This window comes from Protomyctophum parallelum (assembly GCF_964188405.1).
Source record: "Protomyctophum parallelum genome assembly, chromosome: 8".
NCBI lineage: Eukaryota > Metazoa > Chordata > Actinopteri > Myctophiformes > Myctophidae > Protomyctophum > Protomyctophum parallelum.
The window spans coordinates 7,978,629-7,993,444 of NC_139703.1; the positions used below are offsets into that span (position 1 = coordinate 7,978,629).

Below are 14,816 nucleotides of genomic sequence, written 5' to 3' on the forward strand. Positions count from 1 at the left end.
CCGAAATGATTTCGGCTCGTCAGAATTGTCAGTAGCACCGAAGAGCCGACTTTAGGACGGTACCCCCCCCCCCCCCCCCCCCCCCCGAACCTCAAATGACGTCACATTGTAGGCTCTACAGCGCCGAACCGACTTTTATTCGGCTCTAAAATAGGAGTATGAATCGGCCCCAAGCGTGTTGCTGTTACCTTGGTATCAATCAGTGTAAGAAAATGGAAATACTCAAGTAAAGAAAAGGTACAGTACTTGAGTAGATGTACTGCTTTCCACCGCTGCAGTCACTCACCACCCAAAGCGAGCAAGCAGCTTGCTCTGGTCCTGCAGGTCTTTTTGGACCTTGGTTCTCATGTAGAAGACAGGACAGTCCCGGCTGGTACAGAGGACGTCTTGGTGGAGGGACCCCTGGCAGCGCTGACACTGTGTCCACAGCCTGGCGAAGCGTTCCTCCAGAGCCCCGAGACGAAAGACCTCCTTCTGATACAGCTCAGATTCCTCCTCCTTACAGAAGTCGCACACGGCCGCGTCCGTTTTGAGCGCGGTTTTGCAGCCCACGCATGCGCTCCTCCTCTGAGCGAACGCCATCATACCCCCGCGCGAACCGTAACTTGACAGAGTTTTACACCGTGTGTGCTCGCCCCTGAACAGAACGCTCTCCGCCTTGGTCTCACCCAGGATGGGCTCAAAGATCCTCAGCAGCGGCTTGTACAGCTGCTGTTCCAGGTAGTACTGAGTGTCGATGGGAATGTTGTTCTCCAGAACATAGATGGGATCCTCGGACTTCATGTAGGCCGCGGCTCCCTTTGCAGCTCTGACCATGACGTAAGGGACGCGGTCTCCCAGCTGAGGGGCGCCGCCAGGGTCCCTCCTCCTCATCCTCTCCGCTAGTTCAACGTGCGCCTGCTTACCGGCATACTCCTGGGTGCATCGGGTCAGCTCCTTGCTGATGACCAGCTGGCTGATGTCAACGCGGTTGGTCAGAAGGTCTGAGATGGCCTCTTTGACGCGGGCCACCGCCCCCTGGGGGTCCCGCTCCACCAGGATGCTCCGCAGGCACGCACTGACGAGGTTGGCCACCAGAGGGCAGTTGTCTCTGCGGACGCTCTCGATGCCCTTGCAGTCCATCTTGTCGTGCGTGTCTGCGCTGGAGGAGAAGGAGAGGCCGGCATATCGCTTCTTGTTCATCAGCAGGTACGGGCAGTAAACGTTCTCAAACTCCATTCTGATCGGAGCGTCAAAGTGGGAGGAGAGCCACTCAGCCGCCTCCCTGCCCACCTCCATGGCTTCCTGAACGGTGGCCACACCCAGCTTCACCATGACAGAGTCCGTGTCACCGTAAATCACATTAGCGTTCGCTCGATGACCGTTGGAGACAGTGTACTTGGACTCTACCAATTGCTTGGTTTTCTCGATCATCTGCCTTCCAAAGCCAGTGACGCTCCGGCAGATCTCCAGGCAGGGCAGCTTGCCCGCCTGAGCGCCTGTGAAGCCATACACAGAGTTGGCGCTGGTCTTCAGGGCCAGCTGCCGGCCGTCCAGCACCTGCTTCCTGAAGGGGTCCGTCTCTTTCTTCATCTCAGCTTTCGCTTTCTTCCTGGCCGTCAGCAGGTTCTCCAGAATCTCAGGAAGAAGTCCCTTCCTCACGGACCTCCTGACAAACCGGTCACCGGTAGGAGTCTGGATGAAGTCGTCTTGTGACAGACCGAGCTCCTCCACGGATCCTTTCTGCAGCAGCAGCGTGGTGTAACACAGGTTGTGAGCCTGCATGACGGACGGATACAAGGAGGAGAAATCTAGCGTAGCGATGGGAACGCTGTAGAAGCCTTTCTGCGGCTCAATAACCGCACCGCCGGTGTAGGACTCCTCGTTTCCCAGCGACTTCACCACAGGCATGACCATGCCCCGTTTCACTGCCTGTCGCAGCAGCTGGGAGACCACTTTGATCTGCTGCCCCCTGGAGAGCAGGTAGGATAACGGTACACCAGTGACCCGAGCCATCTCCACGTAGTTGATGACACACATCAGCTTGTGCAGCAGACGCAGAGGTAGGTGAGCGTCTTTCAGGCAGTAGACGGCCAAGCGCTGGCGTGTCTGCTCATCGCCGTCCTGCAGATCAGCGATGACGGAATATCGGACGTCTTCCTTCTGCTCCTGCAGGAAGTGGGAACTGGCCGCGTTCAGTGTGTATGAGCGGAGTTTGTAGCCCCGTAGGAGCACCTGCAGCAGGTCCAGCTGAATTCGACCCTCCATATTCATGTTCTTGTTCTCCCGGCGGCCCGTCTGTTTACTCTGGAAGATGGAGTCTTTCAGGACCGACTTGACGCCTCGCACTCGGCCCAGGTAGGGGAATGTGGTGACCTTCAGAGTGAGCGCCCTGTTTACCAGGTAGGGAAAGTCAAAATTCTGGATGTCGTAGCCGGTGACAATGTCGGCGTCCACCGTCCTCACAAACTCTGCCCAGCTCTGCAGGAGCTGTTTCTCCTGGGCGAAGCATAGTACCTGAGCACCTACAATACCTGCGCAGGACTGCAGGGAGAAGACCGTGCGAACAAAGGGCTCCTTCTCTCCCTGTCTCTGCACCACGGACGCTATCTGAATCACGGGGTCTTTGTCCGCCTCCGGGAATATCCCCTTTCTTCCGGTGCACTTGATGTCAAAGCTGAGGATCCTGAGTGGCACAATCCTCTGCCATTCCCCCTCTGCTGGGTGACTGATTACATCCCTCCATCCAACATCCACCTCATACTGACACCAGGTCACTTTCCCTGGGCAGCTGGCACCATCCGTGTCTGCAGAATCCTTACTATCTTCACGCACTTGGTACTTTCCTTTGGGCAGCTCCACCCAGCTGCATCCAACGACATCACAGTCCACCATGAATCTCATTACAAAATCGACGTTGGCCTCAAAGGGGGCGTAGCTCTGATAGGGGAATTGTCCGAACCTAAAGCCCTGCTCCAGGACTCTCCTGGTCGCGGCCAAGAGATGGGGCGTAGCCACGGTAATCTGCAGGAAGTCCCGGATCCCGTTCTTCCCTTGGAAACCGTACATGTTCTCCTTGCGAGTCACGTCCACGGCCAGGACCGCGTGCCAGATGTTATCCTCGTTGTGGCGCATGTCCTTCAACACGGCCGAGTTCAACTCGCATTTGAATTCTCCCAAGTAATCGGTGGTGAAACCACTGGGTGCCGGAACATAAAAGTAAGGTGTGAAACCATGAACGTGGCAACACACGCTGTTCCCGCCATCTGTCACGCCGAACATGCGGACGATGGGAACATTTCCCTGCGCCTGACCGGGCATACTGGCGACAGACGCCCCTATATAGTAGTCCAGGTCGATTTGCTGAAAAACCAGTGTGTCGGAAGTAGGGTCTAGTGAAGGGGCGTGAGGCCGCCTCCAGTGAGGGCTGACATCTGCAGAGTAGAGGTCGCTTACGGGAATGACACCATGACCACCCGCCTGTCCTTCTCCCCTGTCTTCAGTGTCCATCCCTGCTTCTTCCAACATTGCCAGTTCCTCTTCAGATCCAGACGGGCCGTTCTCCCATTCACCCCCCACTTTGGGGTCCTTGGCCTGGGGTTCACCCTTCAATGGAGCCCTGGTGCGTCTGCGACGGGGGCCTGATGAAGGGTGGATGTCAGGCGAAGTGGTAGCCTCCATGGCTCTGATACTTGGGAGGTTTGTCTGAGCACAGTTTCAGCGTAGTCATCTATCTATCTATCTATCTATCTATCTATCTAAACACTCGCTGCAGTGGTGTCCAATAACCTTAACCACATTGATGTCTTGCCAATGAGAACTACAGACGTTCTCAATGAATCAGTTCTGTATTTCCCCCTATGTCTGAAGAAGAGTTGAGTCGCTGGTCCACCCCAAGGTTCAATAGTATGTTTCTCACAAGCTGTGTTTTCCCCTTCATACTGTGCCTAGCGGTATGCTTATCACTGTCATCACGCTCATGTCACTATGACTCAGTTATAGTCGTCACGGCATCAGATGCAAACAAACCAGAGAAATCACTACCATAATGAAGTTTCGATTTTTGGTATTTGTAACCAAATATGGTAGCTGTGAATGAACTATATTGTGGAAAACCTCTTATTGTGGTCAACATAAGTGAAAGCCTCTCGGCCCTCTGTTGCGTGGCGCTTCATGCCTAATCTTTTTAGCCATGTTTTAAAAAACATTAAAAAATAATTAAAATAGTCAGTTCTTGTTGTAACAACAGGGCACTCAGATGGGGCGTCTCGGTCTCGGTGACTTAGCAGTGATGATGTTGATGATGCCGTTACATCATGTATCTCATTGGTGGAGCTCACTATACTATACTACCATGGTTTCCATGGTTTTGTTGATTAATTTGGTCCTCAAAATGCAGCACACAGAAGTAGAGCTGCAAGCCCCCTTTGATGTCTAGTGTGCATGTCCCTGAGCCTCTCTGTTCTCCAGCAGCAGGCTGCCTGCCTTCATCAGCACCAGCAGGTCTGGAGTCATGACCTCCGGCCGGAGAGAAGGTCAGGTTGAACAGAGCATGCAGGGTCCTTCCCAAACTGTTCCATAAGCGCTGCGCTGATTCCTGCATGCAGCAATGCTGTCGTGCCGATAAACACAGTAAAGCACACCCTGGTGGGTCTTAGATTATTATAAAAATCACGCTCGTGTGAAGTGAGGGTCACCGCGAGGTCAGTATTTATATCAGCCAGATGATGTCTTACGTTGTCATTTAGTGCCCTAAACAAACATTAAAGTTCACAGACTTGGCTGGCTCGAATTTAATTACATCATAATTTACCCTAAACGGCCCGGGCCGGCCTAACAGTCAGGGCACCTATAGGCTGGTAATCCAGCCTAGGTGTCGCGGGTTCGAGTCCCGATCCCGACAACCTTTGCTGCGTGTCTTCCCCCCCATCTCTCTCCCCGTTTCCTGTCAACATACTGTGATCTATATCAATAAAGGCAAAAGGGCCCAAAAATATCTTTAAATGTTAACATTAAAGTCGAAGTAGACTTGGCTGGCACAAATTACATCATAATTTGCCCTAAACAAACATTAAAGTCCATAGACCTTGTGCACGCTTGCAAGATTAGCTGCAGACAGATAAATACACAAACACAGAGACACGGTGAAAACATAACCTCCACTTCAGCCCGGTAGAGATATACGGTATAATATGGTCTTCTTTGTGAAGACGTCATTGCACAGTTCTGACGTCATACATTGTGCCAGGAGTATAAAAACTCTTGACTCACATTCTGAAGGAGTCATCTCCTGGTATCCTATAATACTACCGCTAAACAGAGCACACCACCACGAACTGCGGCTGCAGTCTACAGAACTTCAGACATGGATTCAGAACTGGGTTCATATGCTGAGTTTCCAATCACAGCTAAGCATGAGTGCCCGTGCGAGTACGAGTGCACGTGTGAGCACGTCTGCCCGTGCAAGTATGAGTGCATGTGCGAGAACGAGTGCCTGTCCACGTACGCGTGCACGTGTGAGCACGAGTGCCAGTGTGAGCACGAGTGCCCGTGCGAGTACGAGTGCACGTGCGAGAATGTAACGATGAGTAATGATCACCTCAAATATCTCCCCTATATCGTCGGCCTATGTGAGGAGGATGACTACTCGATAGATAGTGAGACTGGATTTAGACCACCTCTGGAGACATTATATGAGGAAGACGAGGAAGATGACGAGGCCTCTGTCGGCAGCCCTGCAGTGACTGCGTTGCAGAAACCCGTACATGAGGTGGTTCCGGTGGCTGACCGCAGTCCTGAAAGCCACAGTCAATCTGCACCTCTTCCAGAGATGGCTATTGACATGGTGCCTGTGGTCCCCGTGGAGTTCCGCTCTCCGCAGCAGATTTCGTTGAAGGGGGAAGTCATGAGCTTTCTACATAAAGAGCTGGAGGAAGAGGACGCGGTTAAGAAAAAGGATGTCTGTGACGGCGGCCAAGTCCCCTCGTCGCCCGGGACCGCTATGAACTCACAGAATGGTCATCTGACCTCACAGCCAGATGGCACGAGGCAACCAGTGAAAAAGTCAAAAGGGAAGAAGTTCAGGAAGCTCATCAGGAAAGCACTGGCTGCCTTTAGCAAATTATCACCCAAAAAAATCAAACAACCTAAATGACCTTTACTTGAGTATTGATTCACAAGACTTCTTCTTGATGCCACATGATGGTTGGAAATGGCCCTTGGAGTTAGACACTCACACTTTGTGGAGGTCAGTCCATAGTGGATAATGATTTTTTTTGTCCTTTAGATTTGACCTGACCTTTGAATTGTAATGAAATGTTTTGAGAAATCTGTAGTGTCCCTGCTCAAGACTAGTACCCCTGACTGCAGCTTGCAGATCGGGGCGGAGCTGATGGTGGGAGGAGTTAAACCATCAACCCCTCCCATAAGTACGGAGGCGCGCCGTGTCTGGCGGCCATGAGCCCCGTGAGGCACCGCCGAGCGAGGCGCTAGCCGAGCGAGTCGCCGTGCCGAGCGGTGCGAAGGCCGTCAGACCCGACTCAGCGCCGTCCGAGTTACGAAGCCGATAGGGACAGAATAGTAACTGTAAGTAAGAATAGTAACTGCTGTTTGCTGAAGTTGTTTGACTGCTGCTTCGACTCATGGGGTCAGTGCTAGTAGTACCCGGAAACAGTAGGACGCCCGCGGGGGAACTTTTAAATGGTTCGACCCTGCCCAGAATGGGAGGGGTTGATGGTTTAACTACACCCACAATCACTGTTTAACTCCGCCCACCATCAGCTCCTCCCCGATCTGCAAGCTGCAGTCAGGGGCTTCTCGCTCAAGAGGGAAGTTGAGCTAATCTTAGACAAAGTATACATATAAGCATGAGCGCAGCACTGAAGACGCCATCCAGTATTTTTGCACGTTATCTCCAAACAACGCAAGTGTCAACACTATCCTGATTAGATGGTTTTATTATTTGTTAACCTATTAGGACACAGCATGTGAAAGTCAATGGGATACTGTCAGAAATCAAAGCGCAGTACATGGGAGAGGCTGGTCTCACCTACTGAACACTCTACTACTATGTTATGACTATTGTAATATATGCTGATGATACTGTGATTTTGAGCCACCTACACGAGGACAGAACACCAGGAGACTCCGTCAGGCGGTTGTGCACCAGATATAATAAACCCTGCAGCATGCCTATCTAACACTTTGGCGAAGAGAATTGGCATAGACAGAAAAAGCGGTCCAAGTACAGTTGTAACCCAACTAAGTTTTACCAAGAATAGAGGGTTTAAGCGGTTAAGCTCACGCCACGCACAGAGCACTGGCATTCTTAAGGCAACTGGGATTCAGATAATTACTGAATACCACTGGACAAAGATAGGAGGAATAGTATTTAACTCATCTTTTTTTTTTTTATAAAGCCTTTTTTCTTTCTTTCTTTGAGTGCTTCTCACAAAATAATAAATAAATAATGGAAACACATTTTTGTTTTGGATTTGCACTGTTTAATATATATTATATTCATTCTTCCTCTCGTCTAATGTCCTGATAGTCTTACATCGTTGCCCCTATTAATTATCACCATTGTTTTATGGTTAATATAATATTAAGTAAGTAAGGCTTACCGAGCCACGAGGCCCATAGGACAGGAGCCTATCTCCTGTTTCTGTAGCGTGAGGCAGCTTGGTGTACCACAATGCACTGAGCTGGTGGTAAATATAATGGTTTGTTTATTTGTCCTTTGGTTTGTTCTCATTTGCGTTTGGTTTTAACTACGGTTTGTGTAAAGCAGTTTGAATTTGCCCGTTGTTGAAATGTGCTGTACAAATAAACGTACCTTGCCTATACTACTTAATTGTTAGTCCCTATTACTAGGTTTACACAGTGCAGGTGTAAAGTAACTAATTAAGTATTTTGGCTTTATATTATATTTTCAATTTTGAACTTGTACTTTGACTCAATATACAGGAATACAATTGCAATAACATTGCAGTATTGCTACTTTTACTTACAGTAAGTAAAGCATTGTAGAGAACGGAGTACATCTTCCATCTCTGGGTTTACTCACTGTACTGTCAGCTGTCCAGCAGTCCAAATATTATTAAATAAAATTTCAGAATGGTAGACCTGAGGCCTACCATTGTGTGGCACATCTATGCACGGAATGTCTATGTTCACAGGCTTCTGTGTGCGGCATCTGAACATGTGCGGCACTACAAGTCGCACTAAATGCGTTCGGGAAGCCCAGCCAATGCCTCTATGTATACATGTATGTAATCTGAAACCTACCTTTATTACGTCACTATCGAGAGCCAGTTATACCCTGGCATTGGTACATATCTTCATTACGTCACTATGGAGAGCCAGTTATACCCTGGCATTGGTACATATCTTCATTACGTCACTCTCAAATCATGCAGCCACGGCATACGCATTGGAGCACCGGACAAACAACGTTACTTGCGCGCTCTGCTTGCGCAAGTAACTAGAAATGCACTCTGTCGAGCTGCCAATTTGCGCTTTGCACACAAGTTGGCCTACTTGTGCGCGAAACCCATAAACAAACATAATAAAAAATGATAGTTACAACATTACGTCATCAGCCAATCCCTGATTGGCCGAGCAAACCCACCGATATACGCAGCAAGCTGCCAACTTGCGCTCTGATTGGCCGGGTGACGCCACCAAAAACACACAATCCCTGATTGGATTGACCGTCGACCGATCAGCGATGCGACGTGTGTGTGTGGTGTGTGTGTGTGTGTGTGTGTGTGTGTGTGTGTGTGTGTGTGTGTGTGTGTGCGTGTGTGCGTGCGTGCGTGTGTGCGTGCGTATGTGGGTGTTTCCTGTATTAGAAACATATTTGGCCATTATGTTCTGTTGGCCAACAGGTCACTAGAGTTCTAGAACTAGTGAGTGCATTTGACATCTGCTACCATAGCAACCATGACATCTTCAATACTCACAAACTTTGGAGAATTTGGGAATAAATGAATGTGTCAGCCATGCACTTACCCATAAGTATACATGCACCTCTGTTCACATTTTAAAATAGCAAAGTTTACTTTGTGAAATGAAGAAACGTTTAATTTCCAAAGCAACGACAGAAGGATATGGAAACATTAGCGGTCGATCTTCTCGATCATCTCAAGTCCAGAATGAAAGGACCTTCACTTTGGAGAAGCCGCGGAAAGAATTCTTCAAAGCAAGCCAAGACAAGCCCCTACGCAAAGCCATAGAAGAGCTCAACAAGAAGTTCATTAAAAGGAAAGAATGGAAACAAATGAAAGATACATTGACTGAAAAGCAGAAATCGCAAGAAGAGAAGATTAAGGACATGGAGTTTGATAAGAAAAGGAGGTCTAAGGTGATTAACATCCTCAAGGAGGAGAAGAAGGAGTCCAAGAAGAAATGGGAGACCCGGGTCCAGAAAATGGAAGAAGAAATGAAAGGCAAAGACAAAGAGAGGAAGGGGGAGAAAAATAAATTTGAGGTGGAGAGAGCGGAACTAATCAGAGAAAGACATGCACTGTCACAAAGGTACTACCAAGTATCTCACGAAAAACTGTCTCTGTTACAAAAGTTAAACTCTGCAGAGCAGAAAAATGGAGTCATGAATAACATGATGAAGACAACTGAGATGAAGATTGCGAGGATAGAACAGAGGTTTAAAGAGATGGAGGACGAGAGGAGGAGGGAGACGAGGAACTGGGAAGCGGAGAGAGTCCAGCTTTCTAGAGACAAAGAGGACTTGTCCAAAAAATTCCTCTCGGCCGTGGAAACATGCAGTGACACCGTGAAGACCACGTTGAAAAACAACACGGTGCCGGGAAAGGACGTGAAGATTAGAGACATGCAAGATGACAGGAAGGTGCATCGGAAGAAAAGGGAGGTGGATATAGTCCAACTGACTAAAGAGAAACAGGATTTGTCACAAAGGTTCCACGATCTGATTAAAGAAAAACAAGCTCTGTCAAAACAGCTCCAGTCGGCAGAGCAGAAATATAAAGACATGAATCGCAATACAAGGACGACGGAGGACAGGGTCCGGAAAATGGAGGAGTGGATTAAATACTTGGAAGAGGAGAAGATCGAGACTAGCAAGCTTTGGGACGAAGAGAGATTCCAACTTATCAGAGAAAAAGAGGACTCATTACAGAGGTTCCTCTCCATCGAGGACAACAACGAGCACATCAAGAGCAAGATGAAGACGACAGAAATCACGGCCTTGAATAAGGACGAAAGCTTGCGGGGAGAGATGACAGAGGAGCGGAATAAATGGAAGGTAGAGAAAATGCAACTGTCGATAGAAAAAGAGGCTCTAGCGCAGAAGCTCATCTCCTCAGAGCAAAGGCACGAGAACATGAGAACGGAATTGATAACGACGGTCCAGAAAATGGAAGAGACGATTGAACGCATAGAGGAGGAGAGGAGGGGTGAGAGGAGGAGATGGGAGGAGGAGAGACTCCAACTCGTGAGAGAATACGAGGAGTTGTCATGCAAGTCCCTTTCCACCGAGCAGAACAGTGTCAACATCAGGGAGGAGAGGAGGAGATGGGAGGAGGAGAGACTCCAACTCGTGAGAGAAAAGGAGGACTTGTCACACAGGTTCTTCTCCATCGAGCAGAACAGTGTCAACATCATGGAGGAGGAGAGGCGGAGATGGGAGGAGGAAAGACTCCAACTCGTGAGAGAAAACGAGGACTTGTCATGCAAGTCCCTTTCCACCGAGCAGAACAGTGTCAACATCAGGGAGGAGAGGAGGAGATGGGAGGAGGAGAGACTCCAACTTGTGAGAGAAAACGAGGACTTGTCACGCAGGTTCTTCTCCGCCGAGCAGAACAGCGTCAACATTATGGAGGAGAGGAGGGAGGAGAGGAAGAGATGGGAGGAGGAGAGACTCCAACTTGTGAGAGAAAACGAGGAATTGTCACGCAAGTCCTTCTCCATCGAGCAGAACAGCGTCAACATCAGGGAGGAGAGGAGGAGATGGGAAGAGGAGAGACTCCAACTCGTGAGAGAAAGCGAGGACTTGTCACGCAAGTTCTTCTCCGCCGAGCAGAACAGCGTCAACATCATGGAGGAGAGGAGGGAGGAGAGGAAGAGATGGGAGGAGGAGAGACTCCAACTTGTGAGAGAAAACGAGGACTTGTCACGCAAGTTCTTCTCCGCCGAGCAGAACAGCGTCAACATCAAGGATGAGATGAGGATGATGGAGACCAAGGTTCAGAGAATGGAATCCATGATGAAAAACATGGAGGACGCGAGGGAGGAGAAGAAGCAATGGGAGGAGGAGAAAATCCAACTGACCAAAGAAAAGGAGGCTTTGGCACGGAAGATCCTTTCCTCAGAGCAGAAGACTGAGAACTTGACAACCGATTTGAAGGCGACGGTCCTGGAACTTGAAGACAGGATTAAAGGTATGGGGGACGAGAGGACCGACGAGAGAAGTAAATGGGCAGATGACAAGAGGAAATGGGACGGGGAAAAGACCCAACTGTCAAGAGATAAACAGTCTTTGGTGCAACTCCTCTCTCCGGTGCAGCATGATGAGTTCGGTAGGAGAGAGGTTTCATTCTCTGAGCTCACACTGGACCCAAACACAGCACACAAAAACCTCTCTCTGTCTGACAACAACAGAAAGGTGACGCGTGTTAGAGAGAACCAGGCGTATCCAGAACATCAGGACAGATTTGATTCCTGGGAACAGGTTGTATGTAGGGAGGGTCTGACCGGATGCTATTACTGGGACGTAGAGTGGAGTGGAAGGGTTTCTATATCAGTGACATACAGAGGAATCAACAGGAAAGGATTGGGTTTTGACTGTGGTTTGGGATTCAATGACAGGTCATGGAGTCTGGAATGTTATGAAGTTTGTCATTGTAAAAGGTACAGTATTCGGCACAATAGGAAGATAACTAAAGTCCCTTTCTATCCCTCTATCTCCAACAGAATTGGAGTGTATCTGGACTGGGATGCTGGCACTCTGAAATTCTACAGAGTTTGTCCTGACTCACGGACACACCTATTCACCATCCAGACAACATTCACTGAACCCCTCTACCCTGGGTTCATATTTGGTTCTGACTCCTCAGTGACTATGTATCAATTAGAAGAGTTACATTAGTATCATGTGTCCTGGAGGAACACACGCTGCTGCTGAAATGAAATTCCTTGTGTAGCTCCATGCATTTTTTTTCCACATATGGCCTGGACCAGCATTTGGTGCCTCCTGTCGGCGTTCCTGAAATTGCAGATATTAAGAAAATGCGTTTGTTTTTTTTCCAATGTGTTTTTTTGTTTTGATCATACATGCTGAAGAACTCATAACAGTTTTGTGGTCAGTAAATATAGTTCAAATCTGTCATTTGAGTCTGCTGGAGGCAGAGCCGCTGCATTATTTTATGTTTGGTTTTGTTGGCGTCTATTACAAACTACAATTACAATTTAGGCATTTAGCAGACACTCTTTATCCATAAGCTTCTTAAAGCTGCACTAACTAACTTTCCTCATTGTTTCCTGCGCAAGTCCTGACATTTTTACCACGGATCAGAGCCTGACTGTTTGCTCAGTGGAGAAATCGACCATCAGGTTAAAATGTGTGCCTGATCTTGGTCTAGGAGGTGAAAAATGACCTTGTGCTTGATCTAAATGTCTCAATAGAAGAGCAGGGAGACAAAAAGTTATATTTATATCGTATCATACTCTACCATACAGACTGGATAAAATGTAATTGTAGCCTATTCTTAAAAAAGAAAGTGGAGAGGGAATTCTGGAACACTCTGGTGGAGCTGTTGCTCCCACGACCCGACTGCGGATAAGCGGTTCAAGATGGATGAAAAAGAAAGTGCTTTACTTGAAAGTAAGCAAGGTAAACACATTGTGTGTACTTCGAATGCCAAAAGACTTGACTCTGTATTCTATGATCCTATTAAACCAAGAATAAAGCGTCACAATATAATATAAAAAATGTCATCTGTACATTGAAACTATAGAAACTATTGCATGCCATCAGCTAAACAAATACACATAGAATCTGTCTAAAATTACATACATAATTAATAAATAATTAATACATTAAATTTGTAAATTCATAACGTTTTTTTAACCCTTGCATAAAACTGCATGTCGTGCATGGTTGTCAATAGCCTGGCTAATAAGCCAGACCGAATCAGCCGTTGGCAAAGAAAATTGCCTGCAGTGTGATTTGAGTCTGGCTTATTAGCCAGGCTAGGTTGTCAAGGCTATAAATCCAGGGACCCCCAGGGGTCCTTGAGGGAGTTCCAGGGGGTCCCCAGCTAAATGATAGTTTGGAACCAAATGGACCCTTATGGGTCTGTAACTCAGATGGAACCAATGGTTCCATTTGTACACTCTCAGAGTTAAATTAACTTTGAGGTAGAAATGCCATTAAATGGGGGTCTGCTCCATAGCCTAATGCATGTCAAACTGAGGGTCCTTGAAGTTAAAATGGTTGAGAATCACTGCTAGAGCCGTAAAAATGTCCTCTTATGGGGGTCCCTGGCATATCTTTTCAAATGGGGTCCATGGGCTAATTAGTGTCAATATGGGGGAAATGAAAAGGTTTGGGAACCATTGGTCCAACGTGCAGTCTGAAGAGGTGAGTCTTCAGAGTGGCAATAAATTAATTTATTTAACCGTTATTTAATTAACCAAAGCTACATTGAGACTAAAGTTAATTTTATAATGTGAACTGGCCAACGCTTACGCTTTGCCAGAATGAGAAATACAAGACAATACAAATTAGATTAGCATACTTTGAATACTTTAACAAGTTTTGAAAGCGGTACCACGGCCCAAAAAAAATTCAAAACAAGCCCCCGATTGTGGTCCATTGTCCTCAATTCATCATCAACCTATAGGCTATAGAGAGCTCAAGGAAAGGATACAATGGAATTATGAGGTAGGGCGAGCTCCAAAAGTGGTCTTTGGCGTGCCATTCTACAAAAAGTGGTATATTTGAAAAGCACATGGCCCCCTCAGGTCCTCCACTGCTGGCCTATTCAAACTCCCTAAAAAGGTGGCTACTATAAGAAATATGGTGAGCATACATTGACGTTTCGCCAATGGGCTTTGACCTTTCTAGATATCATCTATATGGAATTGTCTACAGCAAGATTGCATGCACGGAGCGAAAGAAGAAAACATTGATATTTGGTCTGATATTGCAGATATGGTTAAGAACATGATTTAGTCATTATTTCTTTATTTTTCCCTATTGCACAGTGGTAGGAGTCCTGTCAATTTGTGTCATCTTTGGTCCCGGGGGGAGGGGTGGGTGGGATTGTTTGTTTTGTGTTCCTTTCTTTTGCTGTTGTGTTATTTTTTATGTGTTTTGTTTTCTTTATTTCATTCATGATGTTAACATGTTCTATTGTGATTTTTTGTCTAAAATAAAAAACATTTGATAACACAAAAAAAAAGAAATATGGTGAGACTTTCTGCTTCTATGGGCCAACGGCCTGGAATAAACATAGACTGAGTAACCTGACTACAACTCAGACAGGCACCCTCTATAGACATCTTTAAGACAGCTTAAAACTCACCCCTTCACTCTTGCTTTTAGTTGAGTTTTAAAATCTCTGTTCTTATTTTTGTACCACTGTCCTTGCCTGATATGCCACTGTTTTATGCTCTTTGCTATTGTCCGATTGTTTTAACTGCTTGCCTATTTTAATGCTGTTTTTGTTTATGTTTTTATTATTTTTGTTCTGCTCCCATATTACTGGACCAGTGGACCTGCGCATTAAATACTTTTTTGACCCCCCCAGGGGGCGCTGCGGGACTCTCATTCCTTTGAATCCACGCCCTGTGTAAAA

General features: G+C 47.4%; 1 protein-coding gene across 1 annotated transcript; it reads right to left on the reverse strand.

Moving 5' to 3' along the window:
* Positions 1-282: 282 nt before the first annotated feature.
* Positions 283-3,489, reverse strand: LOC310863667 (DNA polymerase delta catalytic subunit-like; the record flags this gene model as incomplete). Its single annotated transcript, XM_083772163.1, has 1 exon — positions 283-3,489. One exon carries the CDS (start codon positions 3,487-3,489, stop codon positions 283-285), a length of 3,207 nt encoding a protein of 1,068 aa, XP_083628289.1.
* Positions 3,490-14,816: the final 11,327 nt, after the last annotated feature.